This window comes from Guillardia theta (assembly GCF_000315625.1).
Source record: "Guillardia theta CCMP2712 unplaced genomic scaffold GUITHscaffold_11, whole genome shotgun sequence".
Classification (NCBI taxonomy): domain Eukaryota; class Cryptophyceae; order Pyrenomonadales; family Geminigeraceae; genus Guillardia; species Guillardia theta.
This window is the reverse complement of record NW_005434663.1, coordinates 285,530-303,532: the sequence shown is the minus strand read 5'-3', so window position 1 is coordinate 303,532 and position 18,003 is coordinate 285,530. Positions and strand designations below refer to the sequence as shown.

At 51.2% G+C, this 18,003-nt stretch overlaps 6 protein-coding genes across 6 annotated transcripts; 3 read left to right on the top strand and 3 right to left on the bottom strand.

Annotated features, from left to right (window-relative positions):
• Positions 1-1,571: 1,571 nt before the first annotated feature.
• RPL7e_1 (large subunit ribosomal protein L7e_1, cytoplasmic) lies at positions 1,572-2,812 on the bottom strand. The gene is made up of 3 exons (XM_005838363.1): positions 2,479-2,812; positions 1,864-2,144; positions 1,572-1,749 (listed from the first exon to the last, which is right to left on the bottom strand). The coding sequence occupies exons 1-3, from the start codon at positions 2,797-2,799 to the stop codon at positions 1,632-1,634; spliced, it is 720 nt and encodes a 239-aa protein (XP_005838420.1). The 5' UTR covers positions 2,800-2,812; the 3' UTR covers positions 1,572-1,631.
• An 839-nt stretch (positions 2,813-3,651) lies between these two features.
• Positions 3,652-3,834, top strand: GUITHDRAFT_56243 (hypothetical protein; the record flags this gene model as incomplete). The annotated part of the gene is made up of 1 exon (XM_005838362.1): positions 3,652-3,834. A coding segment is annotated over one exon (183 nt), but the record flags the coding sequence as incomplete, so codon positions are not given.
• A 2,769-nt stretch (positions 3,835-6,603) lies between these two features.
• GUITHDRAFT_102705 (hypothetical protein) lies at positions 6,604-10,035 on the top strand (the record flags this gene model as incomplete). Its single annotated transcript, XM_005838361.1, has 16 exons — positions 6,604-6,655; positions 6,713-6,748; positions 6,812-6,882; positions 6,936-7,010; positions 7,062-7,135; positions 7,178-7,352; positions 7,402-7,521; positions 7,567-7,629; positions 7,680-7,709; positions 7,764-7,910; positions 7,964-8,036; positions 8,087-8,145; positions 8,213-8,301; positions 8,347-8,513; positions 8,668-9,899; positions 9,955-10,035. 16 exons carry the CDS (start codon positions 6,604-6,606, stop codon positions 10,033-10,035), a joined length of 2,544 nt encoding a protein of 847 aa, XP_005838418.1.
• Positions 10,036-10,212: 177 nt separating this feature from the next.
• GUITHDRAFT_66029 (hypothetical protein) lies at positions 10,213-12,600 on the bottom strand (the record flags this gene model as incomplete). Its single annotated transcript, XM_005838360.1, has 6 exons — positions 10,213-10,380; positions 10,424-11,613; positions 11,744-12,079; positions 12,130-12,312; positions 12,381-12,432; positions 12,481-12,600. 6 exons carry the CDS (start codon positions 12,598-12,600, stop codon positions 10,213-10,215), a joined length of 2,049 nt encoding a protein of 682 aa, XP_005838417.1.
• A 2,230-nt stretch (positions 12,601-14,830) lies between these two features.
• On the top strand, positions 14,831-16,558 carry PHR1/DASH (induced by DNA damage; the record flags this gene model as incomplete). Its single annotated transcript, XM_005838359.1, has 4 exons — positions 14,831-15,227; positions 15,274-15,334; positions 15,451-16,411; positions 16,496-16,558. 4 exons carry the CDS (start codon positions 14,831-14,833, stop codon positions 16,556-16,558), a joined length of 1,482 nt encoding a protein of 493 aa, XP_005838416.1.
• Positions 16,559-16,887: 329 nt separating this feature from the next.
• Positions 16,888-17,652, bottom strand: GUITHDRAFT_150904 (hypothetical protein). The gene is made up of 3 exons (XM_005838358.1): positions 17,572-17,652; positions 17,047-17,219; positions 16,888-16,992 (listed from the first exon to the last, which is right to left on the bottom strand). Exons 1-3 carry the CDS (start codon positions 17,625-17,627, stop codon positions 16,916-16,918), a joined length of 306 nt encoding a protein of 101 aa, XP_005838415.1. The 5' UTR covers positions 17,628-17,652; the 3' UTR covers positions 16,888-16,915.
• Between the last annotated feature and the right edge of the window lie 351 nt (positions 17,653-18,003).

Genomic DNA, 18,003 nt, shown 5'->3' with positions numbered 1-18,003 from the left:
TCTTCGTCAATCTAGATCCATCTCCCTCATTGTTGGTCAACCTCGAGTCTAAGGCAAAATATTGGTTACTTTCGAAATCGTGGACAAGAATGAACAAAAATAGTAGTAAGTTTTCATCTGTTCTTTCGATCATCAACAAGGAATATTGAGATGGTTGGTTACTTTCTGTCACTCTGCCATATCAGTGCCACACATCTGCGCAACATCTTTCCATGCAAGCTCTACTCGCCCTTTCACAGCCCCGACCTGCCCTGCACTGAATTGCTCATCCTTATACCTGCGCAATTTTCTAGAATCTCAATTCCATTTCGAGCCTGCTCAGTTTCTTCCTAGTCTCTCTACTCTCTTCTGACCTTGATATCTCTTTCCACAATCGTCCATATTTATCAATGTTTTCTCATACTTGATTGTGGATTGAAAGTGGTGCTTCACTCCGGTAACTGACACCTCATTTCCGTTTCTCGCTCTCAATTCTGATGTTTCAGATTACTTTGCCCAATATCTGTTCGTCAAAAAACATATTCCCTGAATTCCTTCACTTCCCGTGCATGCTGCTCAACTGATCTCTTTGATCGCCCTTCAAAAGTTGCACTACTCTGCTTGATTCTCAACCATATGCTCCTCTCTATTCTCCTCCTCGTCCTCCTCGTCCTCCTTCTCAACATCCTTTGCCATTCTGATCATTGCGATCAGAACCATAGTCGCTCCTCCACCTCCTCTTCCTCCTGTATTCTTCATCTTCTGCCATGCGTTGAATCAAAACGTTCGCAAACCCAAATGACCCCACATCCCCCACCCCCCACCCCCCTCCAGTAATCCAAATGTGCAGCACTCAGTAATTACCCCCGTCTCTACACGACCACCCCCTCTTGACTAGTACTACCCCTGTGATTGGGTAAGTACCCTACTGAAACTGGTAAAAGTACCCCCTTCTTGAAGTAACTCCTGACTGTTTTGAGTACCCCATTATTTCTCACCCACCCTCTGTGTATCTCCACCTAGTAATTCCCTCCTCCACCCCCTTTGCTTTCTGATGGACCCACCAATACCAAATGGTACCACCCCTGCCCTTTCCTGACCCCACCGGCCCTTACGAATTTGAACCAATACCCCTACCCCTTCATTGAATACTTTGGAGTACCCCACCTCCTCAACACCTCACTGATCACTTATCTTTACCACCCTTAATGTCTCAAGTCTGCTACCCCTACCCCCAGCTTCCTAGTCCACAAGCACCCACACCCCTACTTGACTTTTCACGACAACGACCCAGGCTTGTATATAAGCCAAATGTTACTGAAAAGAAGGGGTGGTACCACGTTGACTACCCTCCACCCCCATATCAGTCCTAGCGAGATGGGGTGTAACTGACCTCAAGACTTGATTTTGGTTCCGAGGGCAGGCCCGGCCCGGCCGGGCCGCTCGCTGGTGGGCCCGGCCCGGGCCAAGCCCAGACCGGGCCTTCAAGAGTCACTGACAACGACGAACCGTTGACAAATCGCAAGATATCCGGTTCCGATTCGGACTGGCATCACGTCATGGTGAGAATATCTGCTGAACTCATGATATCTATCGAAATACAGATATTCATAAAACAAAATTCCTGGGAGTGGTTTAATACTTTCTCAGATTTAGTTCATTTTGCGCACGAGGCTGTTGATCAACTCCTCACGGTCACCATACTGTCCACCCTCAATGAAATGTAAGCGCTTCTTGGGCATGCCACCCTTGGCGCAAGACATCTTGAACCTGTCCAACGACAATTAGAGGCAGAAACAGGCATCACAGAAGACACATATAACAAGCATAAAAAATACGGAATGATTCATCAAAAGAGATCAATCCACAAAAAAATCGACTTACGGCCAGAGGAATCTGTTGCATTCCTTGAACTTCGGTCCAACGGTGTAGATTTCGTGGATGAGGTCCTCCATGCAAGTAATTCCATGTTCCCCCAAGGCCTCCGAAATGATCTTGTTGTCGGTGAGTGGCATGCGCTGCTTCTTCACGCTCGCAAAACCACGCTTGTAGATGAGCTCCCTCACAGTCTTGAGGTTGGGAGGGCCGTAGGTGACGTACTCACCCGCAAGCCGAAGCATGTTGATGGAGGCAGAGTTGACCTTCATGAACACAGCGTTGTTGATCTGCAGGTGTCGTTAGAACGCTTCCACATCAGGGGGGAACAGAGACGTAAACACAAAAATCAAGACACCAAAACTAACAGGTCTAGTATACAGCATCTCATTGTCCATGACCTTTGAACACGGAAAACTACCAAAGCTCGCCTCGACTCCACCAGATTATTCAAGTCGGTTGTACATCATTGCTTTTCACAGAACGCAACAACAACTCGCCAGAACCGAGAGCAATCACCAGAAAACATAGAGATAATATGAAACACCATTGTGTCCGAGGACAACGACAAGTCAGAGCTAGCTATCACCCCCATGAACGAATCGATCTGCTATTTATCGTTACCTGGCGAAGGCGCATGAGCTGCAAGATCTTGCGAGTCTTGGGATCAACAGAGTTGATACCCTTGATGCGAACAACAAGAACAAGCTTGGGCTCAGGCTCCATGAAGAAGTTTCCGTGCTTCTTCGCCTCACGGCGAAACCTGACAAGATCCGCAGCAGCCTGTTTGTACTCCTTGTGGTACTTCGCGGTCCTAACAATCATGGCCTTTCTAGCCTCCTTGTTCTCCTTGCGTTCCTTGATCAAGGTAGCCTGTCTGTCAGCGGCGATGGCCTCTTGGGCCTTGCGCTTCTTGACGACATGCTCAGGCACTGCTTGCGGCATGGCGGAGGTGGACAAGCTCGTGCAGGCGGCTGTTTTTTTTAAACTATAGATTGAGGGTAGGGTGGTTGGAAGAAATTGGTGGGGGTCATTACCCAGTTGATTTCATGGTGGGTGTCCACTAAAGTACCCATCATTTCATTTTCAAATTTGCTGAATATGTACCCCCAAAAATACGTGATGGGTCGGAAAAGGGGGGTGGTACGAGTCGCGTGCAAAACTCCCTCGATGGAAGGGGGTAGGGTAGTGAGCGATCTGTGAGGTGGGTCAGGGTTCTTGCCTGAGGCGGGTGCTGCGAAAACGGTGAGTAACCACCTGAAACCTCTTCGTAACGGCTCGTTACAAAAGAAACGGCTGGCCATGCCTTTCATGGTTGAACTAACAAGAATGGGGCAGGATGGTGAGAGGTGGTGAGCGATGTCTCGACATCATAGAGAGTCAAGGGAATTGAGATGGTCGAAGATGGCAGGTCCTGGACTTTCGATAGAGGAAGGCTGTGATGATTGGTAGAATGGTTCTACCAAACTTGCCTTGGGTGAAGGTAGAGTTCACGAAGGATGGAGTGTGAAAAAGTTTGATTTCTATCGATCACGTGTTAACATGGAATACCGTGAAGCTCTGCGAACTCGTGCCGCAAATCCAGCCCCGCGGAAACAAAGTGTTATGTTTAGGAGGTTGTTATTGCTGATGGTGGTTGCTACCTTATGGTCTATCACTCCCATTTTCTTCTGGGCAGCAAAAGGTTCGAAGCATATATTACAAAAGAACTCAACGAGATTCAATCCTTCCAAGAACAGACGAAAAAACTCCTACAGCACAACCTTGCAAAACATAGATTGCTTTGTGTTGAACGGGGAAGATTACAGAGGTTTGGTCAGGAGAACCAGGAGCGGGGCAGTCTGCCAGCACTGGTCTTCACAGAGGCCCAACAGGCACAAGTTCAGCCCTGACAACTATCCTCTCTCAGGATTGATCCAGAACTTTTGCCGGAACCCATCGGACGATGCCGCGCCGTGGTGCTACAACGGAGAGAAACGAAACCCTGAGAAAGAGCTTTGTGAGGTCCCCATGTGCACCAGCGACTCAGTGGTGGTCAGTGTACATGAGATTCTCCGAGGAGGAGAGGGAGAGGAGGAAGGGGTGGAAGACCTCCGATGCCCCTCCAAGTACCTTCTCGATGCGGCATCTGCGAGAGCACGGAAGAAGTACGACAGGCTCTCGAACATGAAGGGGTTGGACCCTACCACGACTCCTCTGCATGTTTACAGCTTCTATGGGCATACAAGTCTGAGCCAATGGGACCATATCGTCAGAGCGCATGTCGACAGACTGCATCTGCAGAAGGGACAAACTGTGTTTGAAAGCGGGTCTGCTGCTGGGGCGTTCGTTGACTCCCTTGCAAGGCAGTATGGAGTGAAAGTTGCCGGAGTAGACATTTCTCAGGGTCTTGTTGTCATAAGCAGAAGTCGTGTCAACGGCACGTTCTGTGCTGCTTCAGCTACCGATCTGGACTTCATCCCGGATGAATCATTCGATCATGCCGTCTCGTTTGCTGTCCTTATGTACGTTTCTGGAGTCACCAAGGCTTGTCAGATCGCTCGTGAACTTGTGCGAATCGTTCGTCCTGGCGGTTCGATCTTTCTGGGACAGCTAAATGATCCAGAGATGAGCGTCTTCAAGCCCAAGGGGCCTGAGGGCAACTGGGATATTCCGAGGTGGTACTGGTATCGCTTTGCTTACCTCCTAGGACTGAAGGTTGAAGTCGTCGGGGGCGAGAACGTATATTCCAAACGTGTGTTCCCACAGCTTTCACACTATGATCTTCACGCTGCATTGCGATACAACGTTTACTTGAGAAAACCACTGGGCTTTCAGAAGGAGACGTTGCAAGCCATGTCATGTCAGCACTTTCGAACTCTACATCTTCACGATTCGTACACTTTTGAAGGTCAGAAATGCTCTTTCCCATTCAAATACTGCAAAGGTGGCTGCAACAGCTCACAATCGCAGGGTATGTAGGATTTCCACATGGATGGTTCAATTCCATTTCTGACTAAGTGACAGGAATTTATGTGGACAGTTGCAGCAAGCTGGGCGAAGAAGAGGAATGGTGCGCAACGACGCCAATCTTTCAAGGTCAGTCCTTTTGTGATGACAACACACGACAAAGATCGCAGTTGATCTGATGGGACGGACAGGGTCAAACTCGGGTCGATGTAAGCCCTCAGGAAGCAGTCCTGCTACGTACAAGCCCTTCGCTCGCTCGAGTAGCAGTGGCAGGAAAAAGTTGAGGGGCCAAGAAGAGGAGGATCATGGAAGTCCGGTCATGAGTGTTGGATGACCCGGCACTGCCCGTATACCATGCCAGCACGGCTGCAAGGCTTGACTACCTCGCTAGTCAAAGCCCCTGGCCGTGTGAAAAGTTTGCCACTGCCGGCGGCGCCGGAAAGCCGGGAAGCCTCAGGGAGTGAGGAGGATATTCTTTAAGAATGAGTTAGCATTCTCTGTCTATTCTTTTTTAGAAATTATTCTTTAGAAACATTTTTTCTCATCCGAAACTTTGATGATACCCTCAGTCTTGCATGATTCATCTGTACTCAGTGAGGACCAGCCCCCGGCCCCCCGGCGCCGCCGCCTGGCCGGGCGAGGTCGGACTCGCCGGGCTCGGAACATCCGCCGCGAGGCCGCCGAGAAAGTTTGTCCGGCGGCGCCGCCGTGCCACCCGGGCCCGCCGGGCGGCGGCCGGGACTGAGTCCGCGCCCATCGGATGTTCAAGTCACTCAGTTCATAGGCTGGTCAACTAGGATATTGACTATAGAGCCTTCGTTTCGACCTTATTTATTGACTATGAGACCTTCATGTTGACTATAAAAGTTCAGATCAACTTTTCGAAACTCGATCAACCCCCACCCCCTACCCCCTTCTTGAACCACCCTCTTGCTCGAGACCCCCTGGTAATTCACTTGCACCCCAATGTATCCCTACGCCTAGCAGACACAACATACCCCTACCCCTATTTTTGTGGATATTGTTTATCAACACCCCCATTTAATCCACCAATTTTCTATCAAGATACAACTAGGGGTGTGTCACCCTACCCTGCCCTTTGCCTTCTTTGCACCTCCCCTTCTTCTTCCATGTCCCTACCCCTTCTATTAGGCTGTCATATCCCCAATCACCCCCCAGCATCAGCCTCCACAATGGCGGGAGCAGGAGAGAGGGAAAGGGGAGGAGCGGAGGGGGGGGGGTGGGGGGGATGTGACGTGAAAGTTATGAATGGACAGTACAGGACATCCTAGGACAAGGGAGGGGTGGGCTGAGCACGAAAGGCTATTCAAAGGAAGGTGACAAGTACACCTTAGATGGTATGAACGGGTCAAACTTCGGTCCAGAATGAGGAGAAGGGTGGAGGTAGAGACAGCAAGACAGAGTTGAACGAAATTCAAGAAGGGAGAAGAGAGAAAAAGGAAAGAAAGATGGTTTCTAAAGCAGGAGGAAGATACGCACCTGTACATGAAGAAAGGCATTGACCGAGAGTAGCGATTGTTGTAGTCCATGATGCTTTGCGAAGCACGAGCGGGCTCAAGGGGGGAAAGAGTCGAATCAAGAGGTATTAATAGCTAGATGAAATGTAGATGTGGGAAGCGGGAGCAGGATACTTGCAGAGTGGCAGTGTTTCTTCTTGCGGAGCATCATTGATTGGCTAATTACAAAGTGCAGAGAGTTCATGATGATAGATATTTGCAAGTTTGGTGTTGTGTGCTGTTCTGAAACGTTCACTGCAAAGGTGTTCCAGAATTGGAGGGCATGCCCGGTTCGGATTTCATGCAAGGCCATCCGAGGCTGAGTGAGGACGATGGTAAGATTTGAGCTCCCTGCCCTGCTAGATGCAGCTTCCGTAAACTGAGAATGCCAGGGCCCGAATCTCCAGCGGGACGAGTCCCCGAAAGAGGTTTCAACCGATCATCAAGTGATTTGCACTGGAAGGAGGAGAAGGATAGTGACCTTGTCCCAGGATTCGTCGACAGCTACAGGAGGGCAGTGAACACTGGACGAGGAACCATCGCTGACACCATTGCGAGCGCAGTGAGTTTCGATCCTTGTGTTAAGGTAGGGAATACTCACAACAGGATTGTCAGAGAGCTTCCTTGAAGAATCCCTCTAGACCTTTCACTCCAGCAGACCCTCTCCGACGTCTGAACTCTCATACACTGGTCAGAGCAAATCTTTGCGAAAGCGGTGAGAAGCGTTTGATTGTCTTACAGCTGAACCCTGGCGACTCTGTCATCCCTCTGCCAACCCCGCTCTTGTCAACTGGAAGGTACAGGACTCTCTTTGGGTCTCAGCACGATCAGCTCTGTTCTTATCCTTGCAAAACTAGTTTTGAATTGGAACGACCTTTCACTGGTATCGGCAAAGTACCCCTTCCTTCCACAAGGCAAGCTCTGGATAGCTCGCTTGTTTCTTCGAGGACGGCATCGGATCAATCTGTCATTGAGACCAAAAAGACTCAAGAGAGTCGGTCCCAATCGACTGAAGTTCTCACAATCCTAGACGTGATGTTAAAACTTGCTGAGAAGCAAATGTTCACATGCATACTTGCAGGACACAAATGTGCCGGGGGTGGAGCAGGAAGTGTTTTCATCCACTCGTAGACCGAGATCGTCCTCAGAGACAAGTGCAAGCTCTGCCTTGTGGCAAACTTTGCGAAGCAAACTGCGTCTTGTAAGGGGCGGAGAGCTCGTTGATGGAATCGTGACATCGCTACAGTTGGAAAATCAAAATCTGAGGTCGAACGCCTGCGATGAGATATGCGAACTTCTTCCTAACAAGGTTGTGAGGATGTGGCATCTCACGATCGGAACCTGACTTCTGTCTCACAGGAGGTAGTGATGTCGCTTGAAACGGCTCAGGTGTACAAATTTCTCCTGGTTTCTGACTGTCCAATCTAACACGATTTCTTTCAGCGGAGCGAAATTGTAAAAAGTGTTGCAAAGCATATGGACTCGAGAGATCCGAATATTCTTACAAAGTTAGCAAAAGTTGTTGTTATTGTTACCAAGGGAGGCTCGAACCTTCTTTCTGCGTCAAAGCTGTTGTTCAGGCTCAGCAAGGTAGCAACCTTACATGTTTTTGGCAACACACAAGAACCAACTCTCTTCTGCAGGCTCCTGACAACGATCAAATATTCCGAGCGAATGGAATCTTCGATACGATTCTGCAAACTCTCGGCTCCTCAGGTACATTGCAAGTACAGGGCATTTAGATGATTTTGACAGTTTTCCTTCAGGGAAGATTGAATCAGTTGTCGGTCATATTTCTCGTCTGAGTGATCAGTGTGAAGCAGAGGTGAAGCAGCATGCCTCTGTCTATGGATCTGATCTCTTGTTCTTGTTACTGTCGACTACTCGGGCAGGTTGAGGCTTTGATGTACCTTATTGGGGTGTTGAAGAACTGTTCTAGCGAGAGCGATGAGGTAGACACGATGATTGTTGGTTTCGCTGGGTTGATAGTCTTTCTCGAAGAACCGGAATTCCATTCTCAAGTCAGGGGCCCTTCCTGTCGTGACCGCGTGGATCAGAGCTTTCTCAAGGCTCGACAGGCAAATCGGGCAGGTGGGATGTTGCTGGAGAAGCAGGAGCCCAATCTCACACCATCGAACCATCAGGCTGAAGCTGCAGGTCACGAGGATCAACTTGCAAGCGATGGCATCGCGGGTAGATCAGAAGAAAGTGAGGGACGAAACCGTAAGATGAGAGACCATGTCACATCCTTCTTAACGCAAGCCGCTGGTACATGTCGCCCATGCGCTTCGTATCTTGACACGATCTTAGTTCTGCTGCGCAACCTATCCACGGTCTCTAGTTACAGGCAAGTCAAGGAGTCGATCTCCTGCACGTGCTGACTGCAAGATCAGAGATGACTTCGTCGCTTTCGGAGCCCTGAGAGCCGTCGTTGAGATCCTCGCATTGTGGGAGAACGACGCTGAACTTCTCCTGAATGCGTCTCGGGTCATAAGCAAGTTGTCTCTGACCAAGTCTTGTCAAGAGGAGATGGCGAGCATCTCTGGCTTTCATGAATCGTTCATGCGAGTCATCTCCTGCAACCAGGACAAGACTCCTCTGCTCATTCGCCTGACCTTCGTGCTGGGAAATCTCACGTCCTCTGACGAGGATCATCGAATCAAGATCTTTCGATGCAGGAACAGCCTCGACGTTCTCTTGGACATTCTGTACACCCATGGACAGCTTCTCCTTGCAGCTGCGGAGGAGCTGGAGACGAAGATTGAGCAGAACCTTGGCGAGAACAACGAAGTCCCTGCGTCAGATATCAGCGAGCTTAGCAAGCATGCGTCTCAGGACCTCCTTGTCAAGATAGTTCGGTTGCTCGCTCATCTTGCGATCTCTCCGAGCATCGGACCAGTCCTCGCCAAGAAGGAGAAGATCGAGATGCTCATTCTTCTCGCCAGCACCATCCACATCGCCTACTGTGAGGAGCTGATCCTCAACGTCGTGAGCGCCATCACCAACCTCAGCTACTACTCCGAGCAGGACTCCGTCATCTGGCAGACCCGCATGGGCCTCATCAAGATCCTGTCTGAGATGCTCTTCGTGGAGAACCAGGAGGCTGTGCTTGAGGCCACTAGGGCTTTCGGAAACCTGTCGAGGGATCAGGACGCACGCACGGTCATGCATTCTTCCCGCATCGACGAGGCTCTCGTTCTCCTCCTGGATCACTCGGACCGTGACGTTCTCGCCGCGGCTGCTGGGGTAGTTGTGAACCTCGCAGGTGACCCTTCGTGCATGGACATTCAGATGCAGAGCGATGCGCTTGTGCTGCTCATGGAGGCGCTGGGGAGGAGCGGACTATCAGACTCTGAGTTGTGCTGCACCGTCTGCTACGCGCTGTACAACCTTGGGGCCACGATGCAGTGGAGGTTGGACGGGCTGGTGGCGATGAACCTTCAGGACGTGCTGGAAGAGCTGATGATGCAGGCGAGAAAGTCGCCCGAGGAGCTCGCGGCGTTGATGGGCGTGATGGAGCGACTCCTGAGTAGCATCAAGAGGAACTGCGAGGAACAGATCGAGAGGGTGCAGAGCGAGGTGACGGCGTGAGCTCCTTCCTCGCTCCTCTGTTGACTCTCATGACAGCTGCAAGGGGATGGAGATTCTGGCGAGGAGGGAGATGAAAGGGAATGTCTGCTGGTACGCGCACCCCGTCCTGGCTCCCGCAACCTAGTACATTCGTTCCTCTGCTCCTCCCTTCCCCTCCCTGACCCCTACCCGTTGCCCCAATGGTCCTCACAAATTGAGCGCAGGTTCCCTTGGAGGCTCCGACGGAGGAGGTGACGCACTAGAGGAAGCAGGCAGTGCAGGCAGTACATGTTGTTGTCAAGGAGCTCCGACCTTCCCCGGGCTACTTACAGTTGAGAGCCTCCAGCATCCTTCGCGGGGTCGCGAGGACTTCACCGACGGCTGGGGCGGTCTCGAGGATGTCGCATCGCTTCCTAGAGGGGTAGATCCAGCTCTTCACCTCGTCGATGAAGCCTGCGGGCGTCGGCGAGAGGATGGCCGGCCAGTCCACCTGTCGGTCTGTCAGGAGCGAGCAAGGGAGGCTCGTGCTTCACCTGGGTGCCCTCGGGCGGGGAGGTCTGGACCTCGATCCCGATGGAGAGCATGAGCGCAAAGAAGGCGATGTAGCCGCAGGCTGCGGTTCCTCGCGAGAGAGGGCCGAAGTTGACCCAGTAGAAGTAGAAGGTGAGCGCGAGGTCAGTGAACCTGTCGAGGTCTGGCTCGGGTTGTCTCCTCGCCTCCTCCGTCAGCAGCGACCACGCGTGCGCCATCTCCTTGTCCATCTCCACCCATCGCGGCGGCGTGCCAGGGGTGCGGATGGTGAAGTCGAAGCCATCGGGAGGCTTCTGAAGGAGGGTGATCCTTGTTCCTGCCATGATCTCGCCGGGCCGAGCAACACTATGGCAAGGGGTCTCGACGTAGAAGCCTTGCTGCATCACTTCCCACAGGTCCTGGCAAGTCTTGGCCTCTCTGAGCTGGTCGATCTTGTTGGGAGGGAGCATGAACCGCTGGTCGTGCACGTTGCATGCGCCGCTCTCCTCGATGAGCTTCTTCACCACGTCCCTCGCTCGCTCGAAGTAGGGGTAGTACCTCACCACGTTCATCTGCCCGGTTACCATGGGGGTCTGCAGACCGAACCCTTCGGCGAAGACTTCAGGTGCCATCAGGTCTATCCAGAAGACCGGGTCGTTGGGCTCGGAGATCTGCCGCCATTTCACTGAGATGTCCATGAAGTCGCGCCAGCCGAAGGCATGCTTCTTCCCGCAGTCCTTGGAGCTGCCCTTGACGTCGAAGTAGAGGTCATAGCGCCGAGACCCATTTGCCACAGTCTCTGCTGTGCTTCCACTCTGCCACCAGGCTTTTGCCTGTTGTGCCATGTGCAGGATGGCGAGGCCGCACATTCGATGCTGTCTGAGGTTGCTCAAGAAGCCAGCAGACCTGAGTTGAATCAGAGGCCCAAACCTCCGCGAGAGTTCCACAAGCTCGTCGACTTCTTTCACCCCCGTCTTGTCCACCATCTTCACGTCAGGGATTTTTGATGTCGCAGGCTTTTGCGGGATATAGTTGCAGAGTCGAGGATGGTTGGTCGGGTCTCGCTTGCAGTAAGACTCCTTGAAGTAGGCATCCAACTCGACATCCGCATTGAAGGAGATGAGATTGACGTCAAGATGCTTCTGCAAGTATATCGCCAACTCTCTCTGATAGTAGCAGAGATGTCCTGCAGCAACCATCAGTTCCTTTCTGACTGGAAGTCGAAAGATTGGAAAAGATGTTATGACCATGAAACATCGTCAAGACAATGGTGTAAAGGAGAGGTCATCCACCATCACAGAATCATATATTTTACATCGACAAGAATGATCAAAGATCTTCACCTGGATCCATCTTCAAGAGTAGAGTGTACTCGGATATTGCACCAGACATGTCACCGAGACTGTGCTTGCAGACAGCTTTCATCAGGAAGCAATTCTTGTCGTTCCGATCGCATTCATGACCCCTAGAGAAATCGTGCAGCGCGAGTCTAATTTCACCACATCCGTAGAACAGAAGACCTCGGAGATGGTAGCAGTGCACATAGTTCGGGTCTAGCTTCTCAGCCATTGCGAAGTATTTCTCCGCATTTTGTCGATCTCCTGCGTCCCTGTACGCTTGACCTAAGTTGGCCCATGCTTCTTTCATGTTCGGATCGAGTTGGGTGGCTCGTTCGTAGGCTAACAGACTCATCAAGGGCAGACGAGACCAATGGCATGGCATTACTCACCGATGATTGCTTCTCGCGTTCTACCCAGTGAGTTTTCACAGAGGCCGACGAAGTTCCATGTGATGGGGCTGCTACCGTCTATGTTGAGCGCTTTGCGAAAGTCCGTCAAAGCTTTGCGGAAGTCCATCATCTTGTGGTAAACAATCCCTCTCTGAAAAAAAAAGTCACACGTCAGATATGCATCTCAGTTTCAATGTCAGCCAATCGGGAAACAAGTGGACAAGTTCGATGTGAGCATACCTGGTGGAAACACTCGTGGTCTGGTGATAAACTTGCTGCCTTGGTGAGGTCCTTGATCGCCTCCTGACAACTTGAAATTAAATCCAGCACCGCTCCATCCCTTCTCTGCACTTGATCAAAGCCTAACGCCGCTCTTGTCTGTCCTCGACGCTTCCATGCGTCCGCAACATTCGGATCAGCATCCACGGCCCGAGAAAAGTCTTTTGCTGCCGCTGCGAGATTTCCCTGCATGGTGATGAGAGGTAAAGTGAAGAATTCTCTTCTCAGTAATTGCCTGGAGTGCATAGGCTGTTCCTCTCCCAAGATATGCAGCAACTAGTTTATCGTCTTCTCTCAGCATCCCATCAAATATCTCTATTCCTGCTTTGTAGTTCCCAGTGTTCACCTGCAAATGCACATCAAAGAGTATAATATGGACAGCATCTCGTATCAATACCTGTAGGTAACCTAATGCAATCTTCTGATCCACTGATATGTTTCCAATTCCATGCGCAATCAAATTTTGTGCGGCTGCAAGGGCAGCGACCTGACATGCACCGTCAGCGATGACATCGCTGTCAGATGATCCGCTTGGGTACCTGAGCTGGATCTTTGGTTTCCGACGATTTCGAAGCTGAAATCGTCAGAACCCCTCGGTTTGAAGCGCTTTTGTCATGCTCATGGTCAGGATCGTACGTCTCCTTCTCCACCTCTTGAACTGCCTTCTTTTCCTTCTTGCCCAAGGAAATTCCGCTGTGGTTGTCACTCTTATGCCCGTGTACATGCTTGGCGGAGGCTTGAACAGTATCTTGCTTTGGAGGAGACTTTGCCGGACTCGAGCTCGAGTGAGGATAGTAAGAGGCTGGCAGTCAATCAGGTCAACAAACTGATTCAGGTCTCCCTCACCCATTTTTTCTTGTTTGCGAGGGGTTTGACTTTGAATGGGTTCAGAACCATTGAATTCCACATGCTTTGCATGCGAAGCAAAACCCAGATGGCTCAGAACGTTCATGTAGACATCCAAGTCGCCCCCAATCATCAAGGCCGCCTTCCACGCATTCTCGGCTTCCTTGCGCTTTCCCATGGCAGCAAGAGCCAATCCTGATCGAAGCATCACTTCCTCATGTGCCATGTCATGCCGAGATCCACCTTTGCGCTCCAAAGCTTTCACGTTCTCAGGCTCAATCTCGAGGACTGAGTTCGCATCCTGAATGCGAGGTGAGTAGATAGAAACCTTGCAGACCTCCCCGACAACCTTCAGGCTGGTCTTGTACAACTCCATGGAATAATACGCTGCTGATCGGTTGCTGTCTAGCGTCAACATCCTACCGAACCAGCAGGCAAGGAGCATAGCAGCATACCACAATGCAGTGACGTCGTCGTCATCTTCATCTTCATTCTTCGTCAGGACATCATGGTTCAAGGAGCAGCTTCCTTACCAAGCGCTTCCGTGTAGCAACTGATCGCCGTACTCCAATCCTGCCATGGCGGAGATGGACATTAGCTCACTTTCTCAGCCAAGAGCGTGAAACCTGTTGTGCGAACGCACGATTCCCTCGAACGAGCGCTGGAAATCCTTCCATTCCCCAACTAGAGCACAACCGTCAAGCAGAGGAAGATAGGTCCGTGAGCATAGTATTTGCCCATCATAAGCTGCTCCCTGATTCCTCTGTCCTTTCATCCCTGACTCCCCTGGGTTACTCATTTCTGTACGTCTTTCCTGAATATCCTACTCCACATAGCCATGTCAACAAGTCACCTTCCAGGTTGACCCTTCACCCCATCTCGAACTTCATGTTCTCAATCGCTTCTTGTTCATCATCATCCTTATCCTCTTCCTCTTCCTCTTCCTCTTCCTCGTCCTCTCTCCCCATTCCTCATGCCTTCAGCCCATTCGCGTTGAGCTTCATGCCAGCGCGGGAAATTCGGGTGCGAGGGCGATGAGTGATATAGCGGGGATGAGGGTATAGGTTATCAGTACTCGAAGGAATTCATGGTACTGATGACTTCTTGGTACTAAAGTAAACCACAGGGGTAGTGGGCAGTTGCTAGGTGACATGCAGTAAACTACAGGGTAGGGTGTCATATGCGATAATTTGGGGGTAGGTGTGTTTAAGGTGGGTAGGGGTACTATAGTACCGGGTATAATGCCACAAAGATAGCCTTTCATCATGAGGTGCAGGGGTGTGAGTAGGGGGTGATGCGAAATCAGGGTTGAAATAGGTGGGGTAGTTTGCTCAAGGCCTTGAACTTTGAGTAAACTCTACTACGACCAGGGCCTTTAAGCGTGTGGTTTTGAGAGTTGGAGGAGGAGGATCCCCTAAAGCCTCAGCCGCTCAAGCTGCCTGCCTTGTATCCCTCCCTTCCCTTCCTCCTCCTCCTCCTCTCCCTCTTCTCTTCTTCGTTTGCTGCCTTCGTCGGGAGCTTCAATCTTCCCTCGATTCAAGCAAGGCAGGTGAACAAACCGTTGACGAGTCTGAAGATGTCGGGAGGACGTGTTGTCCTCTGGTTCAGGAACGATCTTCGTCTTACAGACAACGTGCTCATTGCAGAGGCAAGCAAGCGTTTCCTTGCTTCCAACAGCGCTCTCAGTGTCCTCCCTGTGTACTGCTTCGATCCACGGTTCTTCGCTCAGAGTCAGTATGGTCCTCGCAAAACTGGCGTACTTCGTGCCAAGTTTCTGCTGGAGTCCGTTGCAGACCTCAAGAAGAGGCTGCAAGGAGTTGGTTCGGATCTGCTGGTGCTCTCTGGCAAGCCAGAAGTGATCATTCCTCGCCTTATGCAGAGCGGAGAAGACACCACAGTGCTGGCCCAAGAGGAAGTGACGGACGAAGAGCTTCGCGTTGATCGTGCTGTGAAGCGAGCCATCGCTCCTTTGGGTGACGGCATTTCTCTTCTGTTGCGCTAGTCTTACGTCGCTCATAGGAGGCAAACTTCACCTGCTCTGGGGTCACACTCTGTTTCATCGGGACGACCTTCCTTACAGGTTGCGGATGTCCCCCCCCCCCCCCCCCCCCTTCCATCCTTTCTGTCCTCTTTTCTTCTTCCATCTCCTCTCTTTTCTCCTTCACTCCGTGGTTTGCTCACGTGATTCTCGAACAGGCAGGGGCTGACGGACATGCCTGATGTCTTCACTCCCTTCAAGGAGGCGTGTGAGAGGAAGTCCAAGGTCCGCAAGTGCTTCCCATACCCGGTCAAGGGCAACCTTGGCGTCGTCCCCGAAGACGCGAAGAAGCTCGACGAAGGGCTTCCGTCTCTCGAGTCGCTGGGCTTTTCAGCTCAGGAAGTCGAAGGAGCGGCAAAGCCGGACCCTCGCTCTGTCCTTCAGTTCGTGGGAGGCGAGTCAGCTGGACTGGACAGGATTCAGCATTACATCTGGAAGCAGGACTGTCTGAAGGACTACTTCGAGACCAGAAACGGCATGATCGGAGCTGACTACAGCTCCAAGTTTTCGGCTTGGCTGGCGCATGGATGCATTTCTCCTCGATTCATCTATGAGGAAGTGCAGCGGTACGAGTCCCAGCGGGTGAAGAACAAGTCGACTTACTGGCTCATCTTCGAGCTCATCTGGAGAGATTTCTTCCGCTACATCTGCATGAAGCATGGCAATGAAGTCTTCAAGATCGGAGGCATCGCGCACAGGTCGTGGAAGTGGGAGGGTGAAGGAGAAGCGTTTCAGCGATGGGTGGACGGAGAGACCGGCCAGCCTCTTGTGGATGCCAACATGCGCGAGTTGAAGTACACCGGCTTCATGTCCAACAGAGGAAGACAGAACGTCGCTAGCTTCCTCACGCAGAACCTCAACGTTGACTGGCGACTCGGGGCAGCGTACTTCGAGGAGACGTTGCTTGATCACGACGTGACGGCGAACTGGGGGAACTGGATGTTCGCTGCTGGGCTTTCAGGGGGCAGGATCAACAAGTTCAACATCCTGAAGCAATCCAAGGACTACGATGAAGATGGCGAGTATTGCCGCCTCTGGTGCCCCGAGCTCAGAAACGTTCCGGTGGTCAAAGTTCATTCGCCATGGCAAATGAGCGAGAAGGAGCAGCTTGACTGCAACGTGAAGATCGTTTCCTACTCTGAGCTGAGGTCAATCTCATACTTCTTGATGCGCTTCCTCTTGCCGTCACTGACATGACAGCAGGGACAAGATGTCGGCCAACGTGCAGCTTTACCCGAAACCCGTCTCAGAGAAGAATCCAGGTGAGCATAAGCACAAAGAGCGTCCCCACTGACTGGCTGCAGGCCGCTACTTCGATGATGGTCAGCCAGGCCGGGTCCCCTCCCGACGTCAGGCGGAGGTTGGCAAGCGATGGGACAAGACGGCGGATCGTTGGATGGGGAAGAAAAACCGAAGTTCCAACTCGAAGCGCCAAGACTACATGGACTCGCACATGTAAATCACACAAGACATGTAAGAAATGGCTTTGTGCTTGCACAGCTCTGCATCTAAGCAGACATGCGATAGTGAATCTATCTGTGGGAATCTATTTGTGAAGAGGGAAAGAAGGACCACAAAGCGCCATTACACAAGATGTTGGTTCAATCTGTGTTACTCTTGCATTCAAATAATGTCAGGCAACAAATATTCCACATGCTTGTTGTGCTCAATTCCAACATCATTGAACCTTTTCACTTCGGCTGTACCACGAGCGCGTCAGAAAGCAACACAATCGTCAACATGCAATTGTATACCAAAGATTTGCTCTTCGGTCATGTTGGTGACCCTGGTGGTCTCGTTGGCTTTGAAACCTTGGTAAACAGCTTCGACCACAGGCTCCCAGGACGTGTTGGCCGTTTCACGAACCAGAAAAGTCATCTCGGGGTTAAGCCCTTTCAAGAAAGCATAGTGTTTGATAATGAACTTGCTGCAATCAGAGTTCAGTCTTGATTCAACTCTTTCCATAGGAAATGAACCAATCGTCACAGAAAGAAACAAAGCACAAGCAAAACGATAAACAACTTTCTGTGGGTCACGAAAGCTATCATTCAGAAAACTGACGGAAACAAAAAGAAAATTGCAAGTAACACTGAATTTCATATGTGATAGATATCAGAAGCAGTCAAGACATTGAAAAAACACGCATAATCACTGGAAGATAGTTAAAACACAACAGAATGAATGAAAACCACATCAGTCAGGCCATTCAACCAGGAGGAGAATGAGATAAGGAGGGGGTAAGGGAGGAAGAGTGTGCTGGAAGACGCAAGTCAAGGCACCTGCATCCTTCCGTGTGCGGAGCCCGAGGATTGATGAGGAAGCGAAGCTCGGCCATGTTGCGGGAAAGCCGCGCGCGCCACGGCATGGGAGAGGAGAGGAGCGAGGGCAAACGGTGGGGGTACTTAAAATGAGATATGACAGGGTAGGTAGGGTGTTAGCTTGAATGGGGGTGGTGTGTGCTAGTAGAGGGGGTAGGGGTGTTATTCTTTTAGTTCAGGGGTAGTGAGTCATAGGGGTTCTTGTACCGTAAAGGTTGTAGACAGGGTTGGCGAAAGGGGGTACGTAACAAGGTAAAGTGTAGGGGTAGGGGTGGTTGCAAAATGTTATGAACCAATGTCTTTGCGAGCGAGAGGAGAGGAGAGGAGAGGAGAGGAGAGGAGAGGAGAGGAGAGGAGAGGAGAGGAGAGGAGAGGAGAGGAGAGGAGAGGAGA